The sequence below is a fragment of the Parambassis ranga genome, chromosome 1 (assembly GCF_900634625.1).
Source record: "Parambassis ranga chromosome 1, fParRan2.1, whole genome shotgun sequence".
In the NCBI taxonomy this organism is placed as follows: Eukaryota; Metazoa; Chordata; class Actinopteri; family Ambassidae; genus Parambassis; species Parambassis ranga.
Genome location: NC_041022.1, coordinates 25,438,832 through 25,463,108, shown reverse-complemented (window position 1 = coordinate 25,463,108; position 24,277 = coordinate 25,438,832). Strand labels below are relative to the sequence as shown.

The window sequence follows — 24,277 nt, the reverse complement described above, 5'->3', positions numbered from 1 at the left end:
CTGATCGGTTGTCAGTGAAATCTGCTCTTATTGATTGTTGGTAAAACCTGGTCTGATTGGTTTTTAGTAAATTCCGCTCTGATAGGTTGTTAGTAAGACAGCTCTGATTGGCTGTTAGTAAACCCTGTTGTGATTGGTTGTATTGTTCCTCTTCTCTGATTCAGTATGTATATTTATTGGAAATTACATCTTGAGCAACTTAGAGTAGGTAAAGTGAAGGGGTCTAATTATACATGACCACAATAGTCTCCATAGCACAGCACCTTGCTAGCAGTATATGTAACTCCATTCACTCCCCACACCTCATTTCAAATGTTAACAATCAGGGTGTGTTTGTGTAAACAGATAACAGGTTCAGATCTTTATGGGCACTCATCTTCCCGCTCATGAGTCTGAGTCACCATGCCCATGTGAGCCTAGTTTGGTGTGGTTCAGGTGTATATATATAAGACTGCCTCACATCTGATACCTAAACAACACTGCTCATCTTCTGCTGAATGGTAAGACCTGCAGTCATTTTCTGTCAGTGAGCTCAGAGGTATTCTCTATGTTTACTGGCATCGCTTTGCACTCATAGAAAGAACAAATGGTCATCACCATGAAGTCTGTCTTGCTGCTCTGCATTCTCATCTGTGCTGCAAGTGCAGGTCAGGTTTGACACATATACATGCTCAATTAACCAGCTAGGGAACAAACTAGCTGTGTTAAAACCACTTGCAATTCTGTCACTGACTATGTAGTGTTTACCTCTGCAGTACCAGCTGAACATAGAGAAAAAGCATCAGGTTGGTATCTAAAAAGTGTTTGCATCAATACTCACAGAAACAATTAAACCGGCATCAACACCGACATCTGTGTGATCTGTCCACAGAAACAGCAGGAGATGCGCTACCAAAGGAGGACATGGCTGCTGCGCCTGAACCGGGTTAGTTTCCTCTTCTCTGTGTGGCTTATGTCTCAGTTTGAACTAAGCTGTAGCTTCTTAGTTGTGCAGTAAAATGCATTGATAACATAGTCACTCATTCAAATGAAATGATGATGTTTTTATTGTTAATTAACAAAAGTTAGCACACACAAGTAACTTTCCACCAAAGATGACTGATAAGCAAGATAGTTCCCTGAGTAGTCATGTTCTACAGCTGCATCATATAGTTTTTTTTTACTACTGGTGGGTCCTGGATCTTTTGATTCCAATGGGACACATGGGTGTAATATCAGATTCTGCCTGATTCTGTGAAGCAATAATTACCAAAGTAAATTTTTAGCAAGTTATATTAAAATGCTAGTGCTAACATAAGTTTAATACCCCATAAAGAAGCAGCACATTGTAAACGAATTTAAGTTGTGACAGCAGCTATTTTAGCTGTGTGTTGATGTTGCATCAGAATGAAGATGTTTTATGTTAGAGTTGTTGAAAACCAGAAAGTCTGATGGAATTGATGTTACAGTGATGGAGGAGATGATGGTCAACAATGTGCCAGAAGACCCTGTCCCTGTGGCCAGAACTGGTAATGAGAGGAAGTACATATTTTTGGTTTACTGTATGTCACTGTATGAACAATACCACATACTGTAGGTTGCACTGTCTTACATTATGTGCACATAATACGTGTTGTTTGGAGCGTAACCATGCTTCATTTTCTAGTATCTTCTTTTCCTCTGTGTTTCAGTCCCTGTGTCTGATGAGGCAGGAGCACCTGAAGGTAGGATTCACACTTTATTATTGATTGAATGTTAATTCATGATTAAGGGTTTGTCAACTAATAAGGGATTGCTGGCCAACACGGTCTTATGACTTGCTCTAAATCATTGATGCTCCATTCTGTAAAGCATTTTGAGACTATTTATTTATTTATTTTTCTGTAGCTGCTGGATAGTCTACATTCAATTGAAACTGATATTCATATAGCACATTTGCACTTGAATATTTGCATGTGCATGGCCTGATATCCTAAGCAAAGCAAAGTGTTTCACCCACAGGTCAGTGCAGTGAAAATGTTTTAGTGAATTATCTTTATTGCTGTCTTCTCTCTGTATTCCTGCAGCTGCATTTAACTACTGTCCAGACGGCTGGTTCAGCCACAACTTCCGCTGCTTCCTGTTTGTCAACTCTCCCAAGTCCTGGCACACTGCTGAGGTACTGCCGTTGCTGAGGCTGTAGTTTAGTTTGGTAGTATAGTCACACACACACACTGAACACAATGTATACCACTGATTCCAAATTATCCAGCTAAAGTCATGAATTTGGCTGCATTCTTGTGACCTCTAATGGACTTGTAAGTGTGCACAATGTCAGTTGCCACTCTACTGTGACCTGGTTTGGGACGGAAGCCAATGTTTTTCTATACAAATGAACAATCATTGTTTGGGTAGGAGGTTTGGTGATTGTCCATTACTACCATCTGGAGGCAGAGGCTACACGTTCAGTTATAGACCCATTATATTTACATGTTTATAATTATACCATTACGTACATATGTAATTCATCCCTTTCAATACTGCAAGGGAACTGTAATATTAATAACAGGATTACAGCATATCTGGACTTTTCAATTGGCCTAGGTCAAGGGGTGGTATATATTCAGTAACTGAGTCAGATCATAAAACAAGAACATTATTTAAATTGGAGGTAATGATCCATCCATTTCTTTTCTAACAGGAGCACTGCAACAGTCTGGGTGGCAACCTGGCATCTGTTTCCAACCCCAGAGAGTACCAATTCCTCCAGCAGCTCACACAGACAGGTGGCCAGAGCATTGCATGGATAGGAGGCTTCTACCTACAGGTCTGCATCTAGAAAAAAATACTAAGTCCAGATCAGATTTGAGGGGTGGCTTTCACATGATGGCTGGGAGAGGAAATGAAGAAAATAGTTCCTCACATGTATGCCTCTTTTTCTCTCAGGACCGCTGGCTGTGGATTGATCGTGAAGGCTTCTACTACACCAACTGGTGGTCCCTTAATACTCCCAGCAGCAACCCCTGCATCTACTTACGCACCAACAGTAAGTCAAGTCAACACCAACCTAAATTAGAACTGTATTTCTGTATATTTTAGCTATTAAAGTTAAATCAACCTGCGTTTCTGTCTTGGTCATACACAAAATGGATCATCATCAATCATCACCTAGAGGCAAAGTGTACAGAGATTTACTGTGGTTTTATTACAGTGAAAATATAATTTTAATTGAGTACTTTGCAGGATACATGATTAGCAGTTGCAGAAAACCCTTCTACTGCACCTCTGTAATTAATAAGCAAGTGAAGAAGTATATGATTGTTGCAGGTTTGACATTAAGACAATGTCTAAACCTGAAAACAAACACTCCCTCTCAAAGATCCAGAGATCATAGACTTGTTTTCTCTGTTTTTCAGGTGGCTGGGCTAACACCAGCTGTGGAGGTGTTTATCGCTTCATCTGCTCCAAAAACCCATTCAAATGTGCTGCTTCTTAAGCTCATGAATGATTGTATATTGAGTTACTGAATTCATTTAGTTTTTCAGGAATGTTTTTGTTTTATCATTTCTGTTTGATTATTTTTTCCTAATAAATTAAAACTTGTTCAAATGTGATCATCTCTAGTGTTCCTTATATTAAATAATGAATACTTAAATTTATATAAAACAACAAAAAGTGGGCAACAGATTATTGCTTTTGATATGGAATCATTGCATCGATGCTCCACAGATGATTTTTTACAGGGTTTGATAATAACTCAGAAGAGCAACTAGTTTTCTTTCTGGAATAGATCCCAAGGGCCACCTGTATAAGACACTGCTGTTTCAGTGCTTTCATACATAATAGTGTGTTCCTACAGAGACTCAGATTGGCTCTTTAGAAACCTATGAGTGATGCATCCAATGATCCATCCATACTTACTGTCCCGTTACATACTGTCTTTGGTACAAAGAGGTTGACATGTCAGGTCCAAGTCCTTGAAATGTCCAGTGTATACATATCTGGCACCCTCCTGTGGCTGTATGGATGTGTTGCACATTAAGGTTTGAGGTGGGGTGTACCTTTAGATAGGTCAACAGGTAAAAGCTCTGATCTCAAACAACAGCCACCATCTTCTCAGAAACAACATCAGAAAGATGACTAAATATGGCAGCTACATGCCATAACTTTGCTAAAATGACCTTCTACATGTCAGAAGTGTGTGATAGAAGAGTGTCAGCAAGAATCAAAAGAAAGGTGAACAAGGCAGTAATGAGAGCAGCTATGCTGTCTGGTTTAAAAGACTGTAGCAGTGAGAAAATGACAAGAGGCAGAGCTGGAGGTAGCAGAGATGAAGATGTTGAGGTTCTCTTAAGGAGTGATGAGGATGGACAAGAACAGGAACAAGCACATCCTAGGGACAGATCAGGTTGGGTGTTTTGGGAACAAAGTCAGAGAGACCGATTGAGATGGTTTGGAGGGATAATGGTTATACGGGTTGAAGGATGTTGGAAATGGATCTCCCAGACAAGAAGTCAAGAGAAAGACCAAAGAAGAGATACTGTATGTGGATGTGCTAAAAGAGGACAGGAAGGTAGCTGGTGTGAAGGGATGCAGAGGCTAGAGCTTGGTGGAAACCTGACGGGAACAGTCGAAAGAAGAAGACCTTCCACATGTCAGTATATCGACCAGTGAACTGTTTATTGTAGCAGTGTGTAACATTCTATTCCATTATATTTAAAGGGCATTCTAAAATGGATGTTGTTTTTTGCTGCAGTACTAGAATATGCTGATCTGAGAATTGCCTCCCATTGCCAAAAAACTGTGACATGTACTGCCATATATTCAGTGACCTTTCTAAAGAGGATACCTGGCATCTCAGGTGTGCCACTTACCCCCCATGTTGGACAGCTTGCAGCCCAGTTGAAGTCCTTTATCCTCCTCCATGGCTAGTAGCGGTTTGGCTCAGTGGGCTAGTTGCTCAACAACTTGACAAAAGGGCCTGTCTGTGAACCCCTATATACTCTTCAGGAGCCTTGTTGATGCTGATGAACTTGGAGAAAGAAAATTCAGCAGGTTCAGCATCATCTGTAGAAGTCAGCAGTAATGCTGCAGGCAGTGCTTTACCTAGCAGTTTGACTTCACCTGACAGATGAAGTAAAAGATAAGATGCAACAATGATTGGACCAGTCCTTGAATTGGTTAGAGGATTCTTCTCCAACTCACTGGTTTGAGTTTTTGGGTGTGTAGAGAACATGGCTCTTTACACACCATGCGGCTTTGATGATGATGATTATGATGACTGGGTTCCATCCAGAAAGATCTTTCCAAGTGAGCTTGGACAGCTCCAGATTCTGCCCCTGGTTGTCTGTTGGTTGTGTCTGGGCCTGTGAGGCTGCCTTTGTACATCTCTTTGCAGATCTTTCCAAAGTGAGCTGAACTGCTCCTAATATTGTCAGTGTCTGAAATCAGACATTCTTTGCTGCATGCCCTTTAATTGGGTCCAGTTTGCCCCTTTTGTTAGTCTTGGAGCCACTTTTTGTATTGTAGTAAACAAGAAAAATGAGCACTGGTTAGCCCAAAAAGCTTTGCAAGGTTAATAATAAAGAAGTTGATAAAGAGACAATGGGAAGCACTTAGGAAAACTTTTATTGTCTGTAATGTACTTCATTACAACGCCTGAATGCATGTGTCATAGAATGCATTCAGTTTGCAGTAGGTGATAGCCGGCACTTCATCTTAATCATCAATGGGCAGATTCACATCAGATACAGATTTTATTTCTCTCTCAAAAGCTGCAGGAATCAAAGTGGAACTGGGCATATGGATCAATACTGAGACACATGTCTGTCACAGGCACCCCATCTGCTTCCTATTTCCAGCTCCCATGTATTTACATGGCTGTTGAGTGAATTATGTCCACTGTATGTGTTGCTGTATCTGTTTTACCTTTCAATCTGGTCTGTATGTCATCCAGTCTGTAAGTGTTCATTGTCTTTCAGCACATGCAATAATGTCTGTAAAGTGTAAACTGTAAACTGTGGTGCAAATTTTTATTCTTAAACATCTTCACAATTGCCCACTGTGCAAACATCCTAGTTTGTAGTAAACAAATATAAAAGACAGTACATATATGTGGATCATTTGATTTCAAGGAAGTGAAATGTCAAGTATCCTCTGTAGAGGTCAGCAGTAACACTCCAGGCAGTGCAGTAACTAGCAGTTTGATTTCATCTGACAGATGAAGGGGAAGGATAAGATGCAGTCATGATTGGACCACCCCTTGGATTCTGAAAAAAAATATAAAGGTTTATATAATGATAAATAAAATAAATAATTAATTACTTGTAATCAAGTATTTCGAGTTTCTGCTCTCACCTTCAGAGCTGAGCTGCAGGCACTGGTACTGGGTAGAGCTGCTTGGGTTATACCAGTTGTTGTAGTTAAACAGTGTGCCATCTTCCCACCTCCAGTCATCCTGCAAGAAATCACCGTCACAACCCTTCATGTTCATGTCCTCCCTTTCTACTTTTATGAATCCTAGGAACTACAAGTAAACCTGCACTCAGAGATCTGAGTGTCCTATTAGGAACATATGGTACAATCAGGTCCTGCAGATACAATGGAGCAAGTCCATGAAGAGCCTTGTAGGTTAGAAGAAGGATCTTGAAGTGTATTCTTGAGTCCACTGGGAGCCAGTGAAGAGACGCTAGGACAGGAGAGATATGATCCCTTTGGCTGCTTCCTGTCAGAACTCTAGCTGCTGTGTTCTGGATCAGCTGCAGACTGTTGATGGAGTAATGTGGACATTCAGACAATAAAGAGTTGCAGTAGTCCAGTCTTGAAGTGACAAAAGCATGGATGAGCTTTTCAGCATCACTCTGAGAGAGGATGCTCCTGATCTTAGCAATATTATGGAGGCGAAAAAGGCGGTCTTAGAGACCTGTTTAATATGAGAGACATACAACATGTCTTGATCAAAGATAACTCTGAGGTTCCTCACAGTCGTACTGGAGGCCAAAGTAAATCCATCCAGAGAGAGAATGTCGCCAGACAATCTAGTTCTGAGTTGTTTGGGTCCATGACCTCAGTTTTGTCCTAGTCCTAGTCATCTAGTCCCTTATGTCCTTTAGACACGCCTATAGTCTGACTAGCGGCTCTGTTTCTTCAGGCTTCATGGATAAATACAGCTGGGTATCATCAGCATAACAATGAAAGTTTATGCCATGCTTCTTCTGGATGATGTTTCCCCCATGTAGAGGGTGAACAGGATCAGTCTGAGCACAGAACCCTGTGGAACACCGTGATTAACCCTTGTACGCAAAGAGACATCATTAACACAAACAAAGTGGAATCTGTCAGATAAATATGATTTAAACCAGCCTAGTGCTGTCCCTGTAATCCTGATCTCATGTTATAATCTGTGTAGTAAGATGCTGTGATCTACAGTGTCAAAAGCAGCAATGATATCCAGTAGAACAAGTACAGAGACAAGTCCACTGATGTCATGACTTTAGTGACTTTAAGCAGTGCTGTTTCTCTGCTGTGGTGGGCTCTGAATCCAGACTGGAACACATCAGACAGACTGTTTCAGAATCATTTCTTGTTACCTAATAATAAATGAACATATTCAGATCATGAAAGAGAGCCTACAGCCTATTTTTAAGAGTTACAGTCACTGTATGTTTTGGGTCATTATGCATCTGCCATGTGACCTGCAACATCTCAAGGCAGGAACCTCTTCCATACTTCAGGCTGTGCTTGACTGCAGATCATTTTAAAGGCATCCTTATGTTGTTGTATGAAAATGGCTACAAGTCCTGAATGATTTGTGACACACTTCAAAACTCTCAAGTTGAAGCAGAAAGTATTGACCTCATCACATCTTGAGTGTTACATTTTAAATTCAGTGCTGTTATTTTAGTTTGTTCCATTGTCCATTGCCACCCAACCTACTTATCATTTATCATAGTTTCAAAAATTTAGGAACCTGACTGTTAACACACAGACATCCTAACATTTTTCAACCAACCTGGAAGTAGTATCCTCCAATCCATGCTAAAGTGTGACCAGCAGTCCTGACTGTACGCTGGAGAAATGTATACTCCCAGATGTTGTGCACTGAGGCTAGATTGCTCTCAAAACCAGCACAGTAGCTCTGTAGGTGAGAGGAGAGAGAACTGTGATACACTGTGCTTCAGGGATGCTAAGAAAACCATGGTTTTTCTGTCTTTATATCATTACCTCAGCATTTTTCCAGGTATTAGGATGGTTGGAGAAATAATAGCAACTACCACGATAACTGAGCCAACCATCAGGGCAGAAACTTAACTGGACTGAAATAAGGAAAGTAAAGACAAATATTTTTAACCATTATTGATGAATTTAATTCAGAAACTCTTCTTTTTCTGACCTTGGTGTACAGCAGCTGCAGCATCAGCAGCAGTGTCAGCATCCACCTCTGTGAAACACAATAATAACTTACAACAGGAAAGAATGAGAGAGTAAATCACTTCAGAGGTCTGCTTTAACTTCACATCACTGATGTTGACTTTGTTCAAAGGGTTAAAGCGAGCAGCGAAGAACCAAGAAGGACCTGGATGACTGAGACCCTTCATCAACATGTTTGCTGACTTTGGTTCAGTAATACATATGGTCAATAATCAGTAAAATATAGTCTATGCTGAATAAAAAATGCCACCTGGAGCAGGGTTGTCTTCCTGCTGCACATCAGCAGCCTCAGCCACAGCAACTGGAAGGAAAGCAGAGTGTTCTTTACAGTGAAAGTCTGCTGACAGCAGAAGTGAAGGATGTAAAAATATCAGTGTTTTGTCTCACCTGTTGCAGCCCTGGTGGACACAGCAGCACAGAGGATGAAGCAGAGGATCAGCACGCTCTTCATGGTGAAAGTTATTTCCTGGGGAAAACACCGTTTCATGTCACTGTCACATACAGTTTGTTTAGTAAGTTTGATCCAGCTATAGTAAAATAGTTCCGACATGCAGCAGCACTGTGCTGAGGAAAGGCAACATATAGAGCATGACTTACAAAGAGAAGCAGAAGTCTGCTTCAGGTTTCTGGCAGCTCAGAAAGTGCACTAATGACAGGAGGCTCTGGGGTCTTTATATACACACACGCTACACCACACCTCCTCCCTCACCTGACAGAGCTAACAATAAAGTTGTGGACTTACCGTAAGCCTCTTGACTGCGTGTTGGAGGAAGTATTTTCCCAACAATGACTAACATCAGCCAAAGTGCTGATATATATGTCCATAAAACTGAAATGGAATAAGGAAATCTTAGACCTCCTGGAACTGCAAAGGTCATGCAGTAAGAAGAATTATTATATTATACTATATTATAGTATTAGGCAAACCCAAAAGGACCTGCTGATGATCGGCCCTTGATGAACTGACCATCAGCAGGTGTACAGACCTCTATAAACACAGATGATTTGACAGTTTGCTGCTCTGGAACATTCCCTGTGTGTGTAATGTGTGTCTCTCCCTGCACTTCCTGCCAGAGCATCTTGCGATCTTCAGAGAGTTCCAGTTTAGATTGTTTCTAGTTATTGAACCTGATTTTTGGATTTTTGTGCCCTAGCCTGTAGCTTTTTCCAACTATTTGCTCTGCGAGACTCTGACTTTGTTTCATGCTTTTTCCTTGTTGGACTATCTACCTGGTTTTGACCCCCATCAGAATGAGTGAAAAATAAAAGAATCAAGGTTTTGGAATGGTCTAGTTAGTCCAGACCTCAACATAACTGAAATACTGTGGTTGGACTTTAAGAGGGCTGTGCATAAAACAATGTCCAAAAACCTCAATGAACTGATAAATGCTGTGAAGAAGAATGGACCAAATTCCTCCACAACACAGGGAGAGACTCATAAAGGGAAATATTACTTCATGTTATTGCTGGCGGATGTATAGGATACTGAATCATAGGGATACACACTACACGTGTGTTTTTTCCAGTTTCAAATAAATAGTTTAACAGTGAAAAAAAGTTTGTAATTTTTCTATTTGCCTAATAGTAAGAGCCACTAGCTGCCCCACACCCTGGACTGAACTTTGACCACGAACTGCCTTGCTCCTCTGTTACTGTTGCCCTGTGGGACTGTCTCTGTGTATGTAACTGATTTTTATCTTCACTGACTGCTGTTTCTTTCACAGGACAAGTTGTGTATGTGTCTCTCCTAAAAACTAAAAAAAACCACAACCATCCCTCAGCATGGCGCCTGAGTTCTAGCAAAACTAATACAAAAATATTGCTTTGCCTCTCATCTCCCTTGGATTTTGCCTCCTGTTTCTCAAGAGGCAGGACATGCACAAGCTGTCTTGTAGTCTAGGTCCCCCTCTACATTCCCTCCTTGTTTACTCTGTTTGTATTTTGTGAAGTCACTGATGTAGAAGCAAACATGCCCTGCATCACTTTAAACTCACTTTTCTATCACCATTTACTCAACTCTTTGTAATTGCTTTACATTGTGGTGTACTACCTCAAAGCAGTCTGTGGTACACAATGGGCTATTAAAATACACTCTGTTGCAAACTGTGGTCAATAGGGGCATATCTGTGCTACCTCAGAGAATACAATCTGTGGTGTATCTATAGTACCATACATTATATATCCACTGCGCATAGAAATAGAAATATACCACATACCAAAAAATATATGAATGAAAACATGTTTATAGGTTTTTTGTTAGTAACTGAATTATAACTGCAGCATAATACACTTTTACTACACTCATATACGTGAGACGTAGGTTACTGTAAGGAAGAAGCACATGGGTCAATCACTTGCTGCTCTCATCATGTCATTATGACTCAGTCAAGGAAACATGAGGGTGAATGCCAGAAGTAAAATAACTTCCTTCTAGAAGACAAGACTTCCTGACTTATACATTTATTTGCACATCTACAGGCAGAAGACACTTTCTGAAACAGCAGCTATCACCTTTCTGATATTTGAGCTGCTCTTATGTGCCTTCTGTCATCTCAGTATCTCATGACACTATACTGGTCTTAGTTTGCTTTCTAACTAAACTTTCTCATATATGTTGTCAGACACAAACACAAAGCCTGAGCATATTTGGCAGCACACATGCTGCAACTACTATTTGCAACACAAATAGAGAAACACTCAGTGTTGTCCTGCCAATGACACGCCAGCCAGGGAACACTCATTGTTTTAATGCTTTTTGACTAACGGTGTTGAAGTCTGCCACATGTCAGTAGTGTTGGAAATGAGCAGAATAGAAGCTATTCAGTGGTTCCATCTTAGCTGTGTTGTTAATTGGCCTTTTTCCTAATATCAACCTGCCAGTTCAGACAACCTGATGTTGGCATGTCCTTTAATATACACATTGAGTTTTATTTTAGGTCTAGGTGACTGAGCAAGAGAAGAAAAGGCTGGAAATAAGAGGTGCTCTTTAGTGTGGAGAGAAAATTAAAATGTCACACTTTACAGCAGAAATATATGATATATATATATATATATATATATATATATATATATATATATAATACAGAAATATATGTGTTTACAGTGTGGTAGCAACATAAGGGTCAATACAGTTTTTCACTTTTGAATGTCCCTAGTTTAATTTTACTAAGATTAAAGTAGCCACACAAACTTGTGTGTGTGAATAGATGGGTGCTGACTCAGATCATGAGCTGCCCCCTCTGCTCCACTCATGCGAGACTCTTTAGCTGTATTTAGGTTAACCAGGACTGTAGACAGACACAGAGAGGATGAAATGTATTAACACCCAAAAGGCTCTAACAAAAAATCAGTATACATCTTATCAAAGCTACAAACAGCTGAGCCAACATTTCAAACTTTATCACAGCTACATTACTTTTTTCAGTAACGTAGATATTTAAAACTCAAGACAACTGCATGATAAAAGCAAAATGCCACTTTTGTATATGAACAGTGTTTGCGCTCTGTCTGATGTTGGAGAGCTTTGCATCTGTACTGCAATGCAAATGTAATTTTTTACATCGTTCAGAAGCAACTTTGGAAACTGTGACACTTTCAAGTCAGATAGAATAAATAAGAGGTGTGCAACCTTTGAAAAGCTGTGAAGACACCTTCCTCCTGTCACTTTTGCTAGTCCGCCCACCCTCTGTCATCTTCACATCCTGGGTCTTCATCTCTTCTCACGTCCTCATTCGCTCGCTTCTTCTCAACAGTCGACTGGATGATAAACTCAGTGGGTATGTAAATGTTTATGGAAAACTGAAATGTTGATTAATGACACATCCTGTCTGGACGGCCTTTAGGCAATTTTCTCTTGGAACTGTATCTGAGCTTTCTGCTTTTGTTTCAGTTACCTTACTAGGAAAATATTTCAGAAGCTAGACTATTGGATTTATGTAATTATTACATATGTGAACTTATTTATTTTATTAGTATATTTAAGAGTATTGCTATGGATTATAACAAAACCATTATGCATCAAATGTGTGACTGCAGCCTGACAATACACCACACAGGCACAGTGTATTTTTTTTGTACACACACACACACACACACACACACACACACACACACACACACACACACAGTATTCACCACTGTGCCAGTTAGAGGCCCGCCTGTTTACTGGAAGCCACTGGTGAATGCGGTGTGCTGCACGATGCTGCAGAAGACTTCCTGTGTGAGGAACAAGTGGAAGGCAGTAACACACACGCAACCACATCCTGGCCCGCTGTACCTACTATGTGTGTGTCTGTGCTAGTGAGAGATTCTTTTGCCTTCACAGGGGTTATTGTCAGAGACAGAATAATACTCTCATACTGTTACCTTAAGATGGTTTTTAATGTATTGTATTATATGTATAATAATCAATTAAACAAAACTGCATAGTTGTTTACCAGTTTTTAAATCCTTTTAAACCACTCATCTGTGCAACATTTGTGGCAGCATATTTGAGGATTTCATAAGTGTTTCAAATCCCCTCTCAACATTTTAGGACAGTGAGTCGAACACACCCAAACGCCCAAACTGGAATGCCATTTTCCAGTCTTGCTTTTTGAAACAATTCATTTCCTAAAAAGCATTACTTTTCCAATTGAATGAAACGATAGCATATAATAATATTATGAATGAATTAAAGTGCATAGTGGGAAGTGCCTGACAGAGTGTATTACTGTCCTAATCCAGGGTTGATGGTTTGTGGATGGCAGGGAGCTGTTTAGTGGCCTGGAATTGACTGCTGATGCTTCTGTACCTTCAAACTGATGGCAACAGTTCAGAGAGCTGGTGGGAGGGTCCAGACTTTGACTAGATGCAGGGCTCAATTCTTTGGTGGATTTGTGGAAGTGAGCCTCTGAAGAAGACAAATACTCGCATTGGCAACAAAATCTTATAGCACAAGACCAGGCTATTAGCTTTAATGTCAGAAGCAGGTAATTTCAGTAAATCACAAGTCAGCCAGTCAGCATCATGAAACACTGTTAAGAGTCTGTCATTGGTGTGATTGTGTCTGTGGTAGTAATGGAACAAAACATCAATTTGCTGACCGCATCATCTATCATATGCACTCTAGCTATTCAGTGGAATGTGAGGGACATGGAAGCTATCACAGAATTGATGTATTTGTAGATGTACTTATTCAAAGCATTTAAATACACAGACTTGTGCAGTTCATTATACTACAGGACTGCTACAGGTATAGACAAAACTGCTTACTTCTAGCATTCTGCCATGATTCTAACTGCTTGTTCTGTCTTTGTAAGGACAGTCACCATGACGACCAAAGCCATCAAAGTTCTGCCTATGCTTATGTGGATTCTGCTGAATCCTGCATCATCTAGCAATGTGACAGGTCCGAGTCCCTTCGCTTACCCTACTGCTTTCACAACCCTGCCTACATCAACCAAAGCTCAAGAAGCTACACAAGATTTAACTACCAACACAACAGTTACGGAAATATACTATGAAGAGAATAACAACACTGCTACATCAGCATCATCAACGGCTCAACCAGCCCTCGCCTTAACACCAACAACACCAACAAAACCAACACCAAAATCTGAAACATCAAGCACCTGGTTAGTTCTGATTCTTTTTGCCATTGTGCTATTGATGGTGTTTGTGGGCTGCTGCTATAGCATGAGGAAGCATTATTTAGGTGAGACAAGCTCTGTTGGTCGGCTCCTGCTGGGTGTGAGGGAAGGGCTGAGGACTGGAATCAATAACTTGGAGGACAGAATGGGTGTTCGCCTCTGGCCAGGGGGGAAGAGAGGAAGGAAAGATGATGTGGAAGAAAGCCAGGTAGAAGAAGAAGGACAGCAGAGCCATGACAAGGGAAAGGGAGGTCTGTGCCCACGTGCTGTGTGTGTTGAGACAAAGCAAGAACACAAGGAGGAAGACAGTGAAACATCAGACGACTACTCTAGTATGGAGGGGGATGATCTAAAGGAGAGGGCAATGAACAGACAAAAGGAAGAGGAAAGGAACCAAAGTGAGAACAATGATGAAGAGGACACGAGTAGTGCAAGTGATGGAGATCAAAATGCGGAAGAAGAGAAAAATGGCTCAGAGATGGTGGCCCTTGTGAACTCTCCTCCGGAGGATGGTGAAAATACAAATTTATGTGATGTTACTGCCCTGTAGAAAGGAGGAAGGTGGTTTCAGATTGCAGGTTAAAATGTTTTGATGTCTTTCTTGATCGCATCTTTGAACAGTAGGTTAAAAACACAGTAAATCCATTGATGTATTAATACACAGTCTGTATTAAATGAGCTTTGAATAAGCTTTTGAAATGTCAAAATCCATATGGACCAAGAACATTTTTAGGGAAATTGTCATTTTAAATTCATTTATGATGTGCCAAATGTGTTTATCATCTTGACGCACCAGGAACAACTACTGTGTGTACTTTATTGTAAATGAGCTCTGTCAAACGTGTGTCTATACTAATGCTTAGCTGTAATAAACGAATAATGAGAACTGAGCAGCGTGATGAGTCTCTCTTTGCAGATGTGAAAGAACAGAGGACTTCCGTGACATCACTCGTTTGTTTAAAGAATGGGAGCACGAGTGGAGTTGAGGAGGTCGGGTGATCGCGTAAACTCACACTGTGATACAGCAACCGCCCGTCACTCGAAACTATAAGCCCCATAATTATGCGTAATTTTAAGTTCAAATATAATAAAAACAGGTGAATTATAAAAATAATCAGAGAACTTATCATCTGAGACCAGAGTGGTTTTTGGTACCAGGCTGTAAACATGTTCATTTCTGCTGTGAAGTCGGCCATTTTAACATGGGAGTCTATGGGAAATGACTCGCTTATGGAGCCAGCCCCCAGTGGTTGCAGCGTGAACTACAAGTTCTGAGCCCCAGAGGTTGCCGCTCGTAGAGTCCTGCCACATCTCACCAGTACCCGCTCCAGTGCTTCAGGCAAGTGATCCACAAGATGCTCCAAACATCCCTGTGACACTGAGTTCTCCAACTACACCAGCAGTCATTTCATGTGAAATCATCCAGCTACAGGCACATCAGCCTCATCAGATGACCCCCCTCAGACATTTTTCAAAACATTCACTGAGAAATCCAGAGTTTTAGGTCTGTTAGGTCTGTAAGTGTAACTATTTTAACCAATTTTAACCAATTTTTCTATTTTTTTTTCTTTTGGTGGATTTGCTTTCGGCCCAGTTGTAGAAATTGTAAGGCAATTTTTGTTTTGCAAGATATAAATATACTGGTGGTATTTCCTGAGATGTTAGATGTTCACCTATGGTGGAGTTTTTTTTTCTTTTTTTGTGCCCTGGTTGCAGTGCTACATTTTCCAATACATTATGTGCACACCAGAACTTACTTTAAGGTTTAAGGTTATTTGGAGGATGCTGAGTGTGTTAAACTGAAGCAGAGGTGGGTTGGCCGTCTATTTTGCACCAAGTTTTGGAGCCTCTATTAACAAAGCCGGTGTCATTCAAACTCTCTCAAATAGTTACCAATAAAGAAGGTAGACATGTTAAAATATCAGGTCATTTACACAATGTAAAATGCTCATGCTCCTAATATAGGACGAGCCAAATGTCTCTTATCTGAATCTTGTTAATGACCCACTGATCTGTTTACCTCCTTACAGTTTTGCATATTTATTCATTCTCTGCCAAATTTGCACAACAGCTGATGTAGCACACATGCACGTATATAGCTCTACTTACCTATTCATAGTTTATATTTTGCCCTGTTTGTAAATTATTCTATTTTTCTTATTGTACCTTTTCAGTGTGGACAGCACAGGGAAACCCGTTTGCTTACTGTGAACATGACAATAAATGCTTAAAATCTGAATCTGGAAAGCAATGATTGCATGTCCAAAAGCATTTGCAGGTTGTTGGAAGGAATGAGTAAAGGCGACTATAATGTGCACAAATGACTAAATGTTGTGGGCGCTGAACTAACTGTTGTGCAAATGTAAACAGTGATGTGAGAAATGTACCAAACAGAAAAAAACTATTAAGTGATCATTTAAGTGTAGGGCTTAGAGCGCCCTCTACTGACAAGGCTGAAGTGACTCTGCGTGAATGGAGGCTGCTTACAGGCGTGACTCACTTAAGAGAGGAAACTAATGGCACCTGTCAAAACTAAGGCTGGCACAGCACTATGGAATACATTTATTTCAAATTTGAAATGGGAATGTTAAACTACCATGATGCTATTTTATAGTATTAGATACAAAGGCACTGGCAACAAGAACAGCCCATCCCGAACAATCAGTTCAGTTCAGAACTGAGCCTGGAATCTGAGAGGCGGCTGAAACGCTCCATTAGTAACATGAGAGGGGATCACATGGTGTTGCTCTCTTTACCGAATTAGCTTTCTTTCTTTCCCCAGCAGCCCCTAAATGTCTTTTCCTCTGTCTGTGTCACTGCATACTGTGCCTCTTCATCATCATCACCATTTATCAGAATCTACTTACTATACTGCTCAAGTTACATACTTACACAAGAAGAAAGGCATGCTTTTGTGAAAGTGAAAATCATAGCATCAGTTTCAGTTGTGACCAGATGTTGGCTGGGCTTCAAAGTGAAGTGATGTGCTTGTTCAACAGTAACAGCAGGATATTCTTTATTAAGGGTTTTCTATCTACAGTTCCTGTACTCGGAAATCATCAAGCTAATCAATCTTCAGCATATTTCATGATTGTATCAGAGAGGAAAACACAGCAGAGCTATTAAACCATGCCAGCTGTTTTATTGCTGGTGTAGTGTACAATAAGGATCATTACAGTAAAGTCCCTTTTAAGGGTATCTAAAATTATTGAACTAGTGTCACATGCCCCTGTGTTTTCATGCAAAGACAATGTTGAAGACTGTATTGTATTTATATTTAATACATACTACTTTAATTATCCTTGTCTGTGTAGTGCAACAATGTCCAGGGATAGAGATGGTTGAAGCAAGGCGTCTGGACTTGTAGAGTTTTCTTGAAGACGTTTCTCTGCTCATCCAAGCAGCTTCATCAGTTCTGTTTGGTGGGAAACATGGTTTATATGTGGTGGAGGACCTCAGTGGGTGGGTCTGGATAAAACTTACAAACAATAGCTCTAAATGTTTCCATACTTACCTGTGATGATCTGGCTGACTGGGCCAGGTGTGTCTAACGACTGGCTAATGACTGAGACTGCCGGAGGGGGACTGGTTGACAGCCCTTTGTTCTTGCTGTGAGTATGAAGAAGAAAACTCCACAAGTCCAGATGCCTTGCTTCAATTTTCTCTACGTATTATGACCTGGATGGCTGAGAATCTTCATCAACAATGTCAAGGAGCATGTTCTATGTCATGCTTTTCTTTACACTGACAAACACTTAGGTTTCACTTAGGTACTGTATGATAATAAGAGAATATTAGCAGTTGGTTGTTCCTCCCGTTACTTCAGCTGTAATGTTCAATAGAAAATGCCCCCGAGTCACTGGATCTCATAATGGTTTGTCGGAGAGACAGCTCTGAACGATACAACTTGTTGCTCTGGGATTCCAGCTGATTGTCTGACACCTGCAGTGTATGAGAGAGAGAGAGAGAGAGATGGATTTACATTTGATTACAAAAGAGAATGTGAAAATGAGCTGATGATACAGCAGATGCAAAACACAATTTTAAGTACTTGACTGTCCTCGTTTCTGTTCTTGTTTTCTGTTCAATCCTTAGCTCCTTTGTTTTAATGTAACTGTATTTCTTCCCTGGTTATTTTGGTACTATTGGATTTGGTTACTTGCAATGTCTTTACAGATTAAAGTGCAGATTAAGGTGTTTCTATCAATACAGCAAACTACAGTCTGGTCTCACTAGCTGCCGCTCTTCTGGCTAATAACATACATGCGCCTAATGACATTTCAGTATGAACATTTATGGTAAGAAATCCCTATATGTTACCTCTTCAAATTTCTTGGCCTTGTACTTCTCTCCACCTTTGAGGAAGTGCAGCAGTATGATGTCACACAGAAATGTACCCTGCACAATAAAAGCAGCCTGATACATTTTCTTTATAAAGCACATGCATGCAAATTCATGATTCAGTTGTATACCCAAATGCCATAAACAGTAATGCAGGACACTTTAACTATGGCTTTTATTTTGAATGTGATTTGAAACAAATACGTTATGTTTTTCCTATATCATTGGTTTAAGGTTAGGTAGTCATTAAAAAATGATTCAGGCTGCAACACCCAGATGAAAGCATTATTAATACATAAGCTTGACATTAGATTGTCTCAATTTGCAGCTAAATGGTGGCTGTGGTTGGGGCCGAGCATCCAGATTAACTTTGGCCCTTCATAGATAGATCCTTTTTCAATAGAACAGCTAAGGCCAAATTATACACTGCTCAAAAGACAAAAGTAATGTAACTCCACGTCAGTCACTCTTCTGTGAGATCAGCCTGTCCAGTTAGGATCAACACTGACTCTGAATCAGTTTCAGCTGCTGTTGTGCAAATGGAACAGACAACAGGTGGAAATGAGAGGCAGTTATCAAGACAAGCCCTATAAAGGAGAGGTTCTGCAGGTGCTGACCACAGACCATGTCTCTGCTCTCATCCTTTCTGCCTGATGTTTGATCACTTTTGCATTTTGTCTATGCTCTCACCCCTAGAGGTAGCATGAGGCAGACACAGTGTGTCTGTCATGGAGGAGAGACCAGGAGACAGGCCAGTACAGACGTGGAGGGAGCCGTAGGAGGGCAACAACCCAGCAGCAGGACCGCTACCTTCTCCTTTGTTGAAGGAGGAACAGGAGGAGCACTGCCAGAGCCCTGCAACATGACCTGCAGCAGGCCACTGATATGCATGTTTCTTCTCATACTGTCAGAAATGGACTCTATGAGGGCCCGATGTCCACAAGTGGGACTTGTGCTTACAGCCCGATTGGCATTTGCTAGAGAACACCAAGATTGGATTCACCATTGGCGCCCTGTGCTCTTCACGGATGAGAGCAGGTTCACACTGAGCACATGTGACAGACATGACAGAGTCTGGAGAATGTCATGGAGAACGTTCTGCTACCTGTAACATCCTCCAGCATGACCGGTTTGGTGGTGGGTCAGTAATGGTGTAGGGAGGCATTTGTTTGGAGGCCACACAGCCCTCCATGTGCTAGCCAGAGGTACCCTGACTGCCATTAGGTAGGATGAGATCCTCAGACCCATTGTGAGACCATATGCTGGTGCAGTGGGCCCTGGGTTCCTTCTGATGATGACAATGCTAGGCCTCATGAAGTGTGTCAGCACTGCATGTTGAAGGCATTGATGCTATGGACTGGCCTGCCCGTTCCCCAGACCTGAATCCAAACCGAGCAACATCTGGGACATCATGTCTCGTTCCATCTACCAACGCACAACAGACTGTCCAGGAGTTGACTGATGCTTTAATCCAGGTCTGGAAGAAGATCCCTCAGGAGAACATCCACCGCCTCATCAGGAGCATGCCCAGGCGTTGTACGTAGGGAGGTCATACAGGCACGTGGAGGCCACACATGAGCCTCGTTTTGACTTGTCTTGAGGAACTTCCACTCAAGTTGGATCAGCCTGTAATGTGATTTTCCACTTTTATTTTGAGTTCCAAATCCAGACCTCCATGGGATACTAATTTGGTTTACATTGATCATTTGTATGTTATTTTGTTCTGAACATCTTCCACTATGTAAACAATGAGGATTTTCAAGTGGAATATTTAATTCATTGAGGTCTAGGATGTGTTATTTTAATATTCTCTTTATTTTTTCGAGCAGGTGTGCTTGAGCCTATCCCTAAAATCTACAATCAGACGGAAAGTTTTAGCTCTATTAATCAGTTCTGAAAATCAAACCATTCTGATGGTCTTTGTGATTTGGGCTGTTCCACTTCCTGTTTTATTTGAAAATTGTCTGGTCCTCCTGCTTTGTTATTAACTTCTTGCTTCCTTCATTAGTTTCCTGCCTTTTTTCAGAGTCAGTGGTTTCCAAACCATCTAATCACTGACTGGGTAATTCAACCTCGCTGCCCTCTAGTCGTTGCCAGATTGCAATTTCCCCATTGTGGGACTAATAAAGGTATTCTTAATCCGATTGTCTTCACACTTAGTCGACCAATCCGCATTTGTTTGTCTTAGGGAACTGATTCCTCCCTGTTCTTTGGACTAGCTCAGGAGCTAGCCTTGCTGGTTGTTGTAGCCTGTGAACCGATTACCCGTGTATGGACTTTTGCCTGATGTCGAATAACGTCTTGGCTTCTGCACTATATTAGGTGATCTCTGCTTGTGTCATACCTCTGGTCTCTGGTCCATCACCAACCATTGAAACAAATAAATGATATGTATGTGTTTATTACTATCAAGGGTTGTTACACTAATGTTGATGAGTAACAACTGGTGCTCTGCTCAGGAAACTCACCACTCCCACAGATGTGAAGGCTTTTTGCCACAATGTTAATGAGTGTAGGGATCATATTGAACTTCCCTGCCTGTCTCCAAAGAAGAACATTAGTTCGTTAGCAGGTGTTCTCCCATCTCCTGCTAGGCACTGTTACGTCATGAGTGTAGCATCTTCATATGAAATCCTATGCCATGGATTTAAATATGCATGCCTACTTAAAACATGCATGCTATTGTAGAAACATCTTAAACCTTGTTGTATTTATTGGGAAGGTGACACTAATGTGCAATAAAATACACTCTCACATTTCCATTCACGAGAACATCAAACCTAATAGCATAGGCTTTGACCAGAGTGCGGTAGTCTGTCCCATTTTCCATCTTGAAGTATTTGGCAAACCTGGGCAGGCAAAAAGATCACAGTATTTCTATTGCAGAATATGTCCATATGCAGTAATTTGCTAAATGTTATAATAATAAGCCCTTATATATTTAGAAGTCAAGGATTGATTAGAGGGCTCATGAACAGCAGCAGCAACATTGTTTCTCTGTATATACCAGAGCTGCTACATACCTGAAATTGTATCCAGGTGAAACAGCATTCTTCTCTGACATGGCATCCAGTCTTTTGAAGGAGTATGAAGGGTTACAATGGTCATCTGATTTGTCCAGATCACATATCCAGTTGATCTTAATTCCAATCACTCCTCCCTGGCAGAACAATCAGAAAAGATGGGGATGTGGGAAGAAAAGGATCATCGTTTAAAATCTGCTACAAGAGGCACAGCTGAGATTTCTTTGCATTTTCAATTAAGAGCTTGAAGCAGGGCAATGGACTTATTAGAGTTCCTCTAGCACACTGAAAAGAACCAGTTGGGGTAGTTCATGCATCTGGCTGAAAGGCCCCATGGGCACCGCCCTTTAAGGCTGAGGGAGGCTGATGGGGACAGGTTTGGGTATCTCTGCTATCCATGTTGCTACTACGACTTTGATGAAGTGGGTTAGAAAATGGATGGATGGGTGGATAATAACACAGAATTGAAATAAAACATCTGGTCTTTACCTTGCGTGCCAGCTTGGTAAAGTCCTGCTCTGCGTAGTTGACAATATCTCCCACTCTGAAGATAGGGCAGTAGGTGTTGTTGACCATGTCAAATTTGCATGTTTTGATGTACTTGCTAGTGATTGTAGAAGGGAAGTTCCCTCTGCATACATGCACATCAACACATTAGACTTCATTATGTTATTATCACCTTTGTATTTAACATTTAGGTGTAACAGTATACAGTACTTGGTGTAGTTGAAGATTGGGAAGCGAATGCTATTCTTAATGAAAATGGTAAAATTCTCCACTTCCATCATAGGGTTGCTGAAAAAGACATGTAAACAGCTTTGTGTTAGTTTGTGTTGTATGTAACTTTCCCCCCTCACTCAAGTAAAGTAGTTGAAGCTGAATTTTTAACTTAACAGTTACTTAACACTTGCCCTGCCAGGTATCCCTAACCTGTGAGAATGGGTAAGAGAAACCTGACAGGGCAGCCTACCTCAGTACTACCGAGCTGTGTAAAAAGCTCCTTAACACATGCACACTGTCTTCTTACATCTCAATGGTGTCAATCTCAGCAGGACACCACCCTTTGATCTCACACATCTTGATGTCGTTCTTGAAAGGAACACATCTTCCAGTCTGAATTCCTGTAGAAGAAGAAAAACTGAAGTACTGTATATAAAGATGTTTATAACAACTGACAGAAAATGCTGACAGAGAGTCTCACCATAACTCCCTTGCTTGTTTTTGGTGCAGTCGCTGTCTTGGGTACAGTTGAATTTTTCAGTCTAGACACGCACATAGGCACACACAAACACACATACACAAATATAGAGAGCAAACAACAAAACACAGAAACAGTCAACAAAAATTATCTGACCATATTAGGTCGAACAACATTTCGTACGAACAACTTTTTTTTCACTGTCCCATTACTTATTTGGCAAAAAATGATCAAAGAAAAAAAACATATTCGACGTTAGGTTTGGCTACTGGAGGGACCCAAATGCACGACCCACAGGCAGATCCAAGTTCAAAAGGTTTACTTTAAGCCAGAGGTTCGGTACACAGTAGTTCAGCCCAATAATAGACCACAGTACAAATGGGGTAAGACTAAGACTGAGGTTGGTAATTTTCCAAGCCGAGTCCAAAACACAAGAGCAGCCCAAAAGCCGGCAGAGGTATTAAAAGGGCAAGGCAAAGATAGGAATCCATAAGACAAGTTCACACAGAATACACTGAAACAAACTAATGCTGGATCGCGTGAACACCAAGGACACAAGACAATCTGGCGACAAGTGGAGACACACACAATAAATACACAAGGGAAGGGAAGACGACTTGACACAGGTGAAACACATAGGGCAGGTAATCAGGGGAAAGAACACGTTAGAATAGGAAGACAAGATACCTGAAGCAAGAGGGAAGTTAGAACCACAAAATAAAACAGGAAACATTGTTTTTCAAAATTAAACACCGGCCCATACTGGAGTCCTGACAGAGCTCTATAAAAACAGATGTTTTGACAGTTTCTGGAGCATTCAGGTGTGGTTTAACACAATGACAAGAGAGAAAGACATTAACAATGGTGTTAGAGAAGCAGCTACTTAAAACAGCTACTTCCGATGCTGGAGACGGCTGCCTTACCGGTGTCTCCTACGCACCCGAGTGTTTCTTACTTTCTTTAACGTTTTTATCTACTTATTTTACGTATCCTGTGGATATATTTTATTTCTAACATGGCACCACCATGCGACAGTCATCTTGTTTATTCAAGAGAAGAACTTTTTGCACTGAGGACTAACATCGGAATGCAGCACAACGTCCCGGCAGAGCTGAGGAGGAAATACAGGGGCAGCAAGGCAGGAGTTAAAGTAAAGGCTGCACGTAGACGTTTTTGAGCCAGCAATCCCCTCGGTAATAATGTGGAACCTCAACTTTTTTTCCCCAAAGATTTCCCTGAGGGACCTTCCCAAAGGGATTAATAAAGAATATTCTATTCTATTCTATTCTATTCTAACTGTTGCTGCAAATCAATCTGGAAAGACTTATAAAACCATTCCAAACTATTTGGAGTTCAGCATTCTACAGTGAGAAAGATTATTCACAAGTGGAAACATTCAAGACAGCTGTCAGTGTTCACAGGAGTGGACGTCCCAGAAAATTCAGCCCAAGATCAGAGAAATACAAAAAACCAAGAGCTACATGTCAGAGCCTACAGACCTCACTGAGCATGCTCAGTGTTACTGTGACAGCACAATTAGAAGCAGACTGAACAAGTACAGTTTGTTTGAAGGTTACCAGGAGAAAGACTCTTCTGTCTAAAAAGCACATGGAAGCAGGACTGAGGTTCACTAAACTGCATTTGAACAAAGAACAACACTTGGAACAATGTCCTATGGACACATGAGACCAATGTGG

General features: G+C 40.9%; 4 protein-coding genes across 4 annotated transcripts in view; 2 read left to right on the top strand and 2 right to left on the bottom strand.

Annotated features, from left to right (window-relative positions):
- Positions 1–370: 370 nt before the first annotated feature.
- On the top strand, positions 371–3,572 carry LOC114438381 (ladderlectin-like). Its single transcript, XM_028409685.1, has 10 exons — positions 371–500; positions 578–647; positions 756–785; positions 872–925; positions 1,449–1,508; positions 1,671–1,703; positions 2,046–2,137; positions 2,660–2,785; positions 2,905–3,004; positions 3,375–3,572. The coding sequence occupies exons 1-10, from the start codon at positions 498–500 to the stop codon at positions 3,452–3,454; spliced, it is 648 nt and encodes a 215-aa protein (XP_028265486.1). The 5' UTR covers positions 371–497; the 3' UTR covers positions 3,455–3,572.
- A 2,062-nt stretch (positions 3,573–5,634) lies between these two features.
- On the bottom strand, positions 5,635–9,024 carry LOC114437045 (ladderlectin-like). Its single transcript, XM_028407417.1, has 8 exons — positions 8,986–9,024; positions 8,776–8,854; positions 8,639–8,689; positions 8,351–8,398; positions 8,182–8,273; positions 7,970–8,095; positions 6,316–6,415; positions 5,635–6,227 (listed from the first exon to the last, which is right to left on the bottom strand). Exons 2-8 carry the CDS (start codon positions 8,837–8,839, stop codon positions 6,154–6,156), a joined length of 555 nt encoding a protein of 184 aa, XP_028263218.1. The 5' UTR covers positions 8,840–8,854; positions 8,986–9,024; the 3' UTR covers positions 5,635–6,153.
- Positions 9,025–12,023: 2,999 nt separating this feature from the next.
- Positions 12,024–14,908, top strand: LOC114437053 (uncharacterized). Its single transcript, XM_028407429.1, has 2 exons — positions 12,024–12,164; positions 13,689–14,908. Exon 2 carries the CDS (start codon positions 13,699–13,701, stop codon positions 14,566–14,568), a length of 870 nt encoding a protein of 289 aa, XP_028263230.1. The 5' UTR covers positions 12,024–12,164; positions 13,689–13,698; the 3' UTR covers positions 14,569–14,908.
- Positions 14,909–19,315: 4,407 nt separating this feature from the next.
- The window catches only part of LOC114436233 (P2X purinoceptor 3-like), a 5,467-nt gene continuing 505 nt past the window's right edge, over positions 19,316–24,277 (bottom strand). Inside the window, exons 2-8 of the mRNA XM_028406405.1 lie at positions 22,584–22,644; positions 22,410–22,503; positions 22,100–22,177; positions 21,872–22,013; positions 21,383–21,519; positions 21,115–21,208; positions 19,316–19,336 (exon numbers count right to left, since the gene is read on the bottom strand). Of these exons, the coding sequence (XP_028262206.1) occupies positions 19,316–19,336; positions 21,115–21,208; positions 21,383–21,519; positions 21,872–22,013; positions 22,100–22,177; positions 22,410–22,503; positions 22,584–22,644 (627 nt within the window). The remainder of the gene's footprint in view (positions 19,337–21,114; positions 21,209–21,382; positions 21,520–21,871; positions 22,014–22,099; positions 22,178–22,409; positions 22,504–22,583; positions 22,645–24,277) is intronic.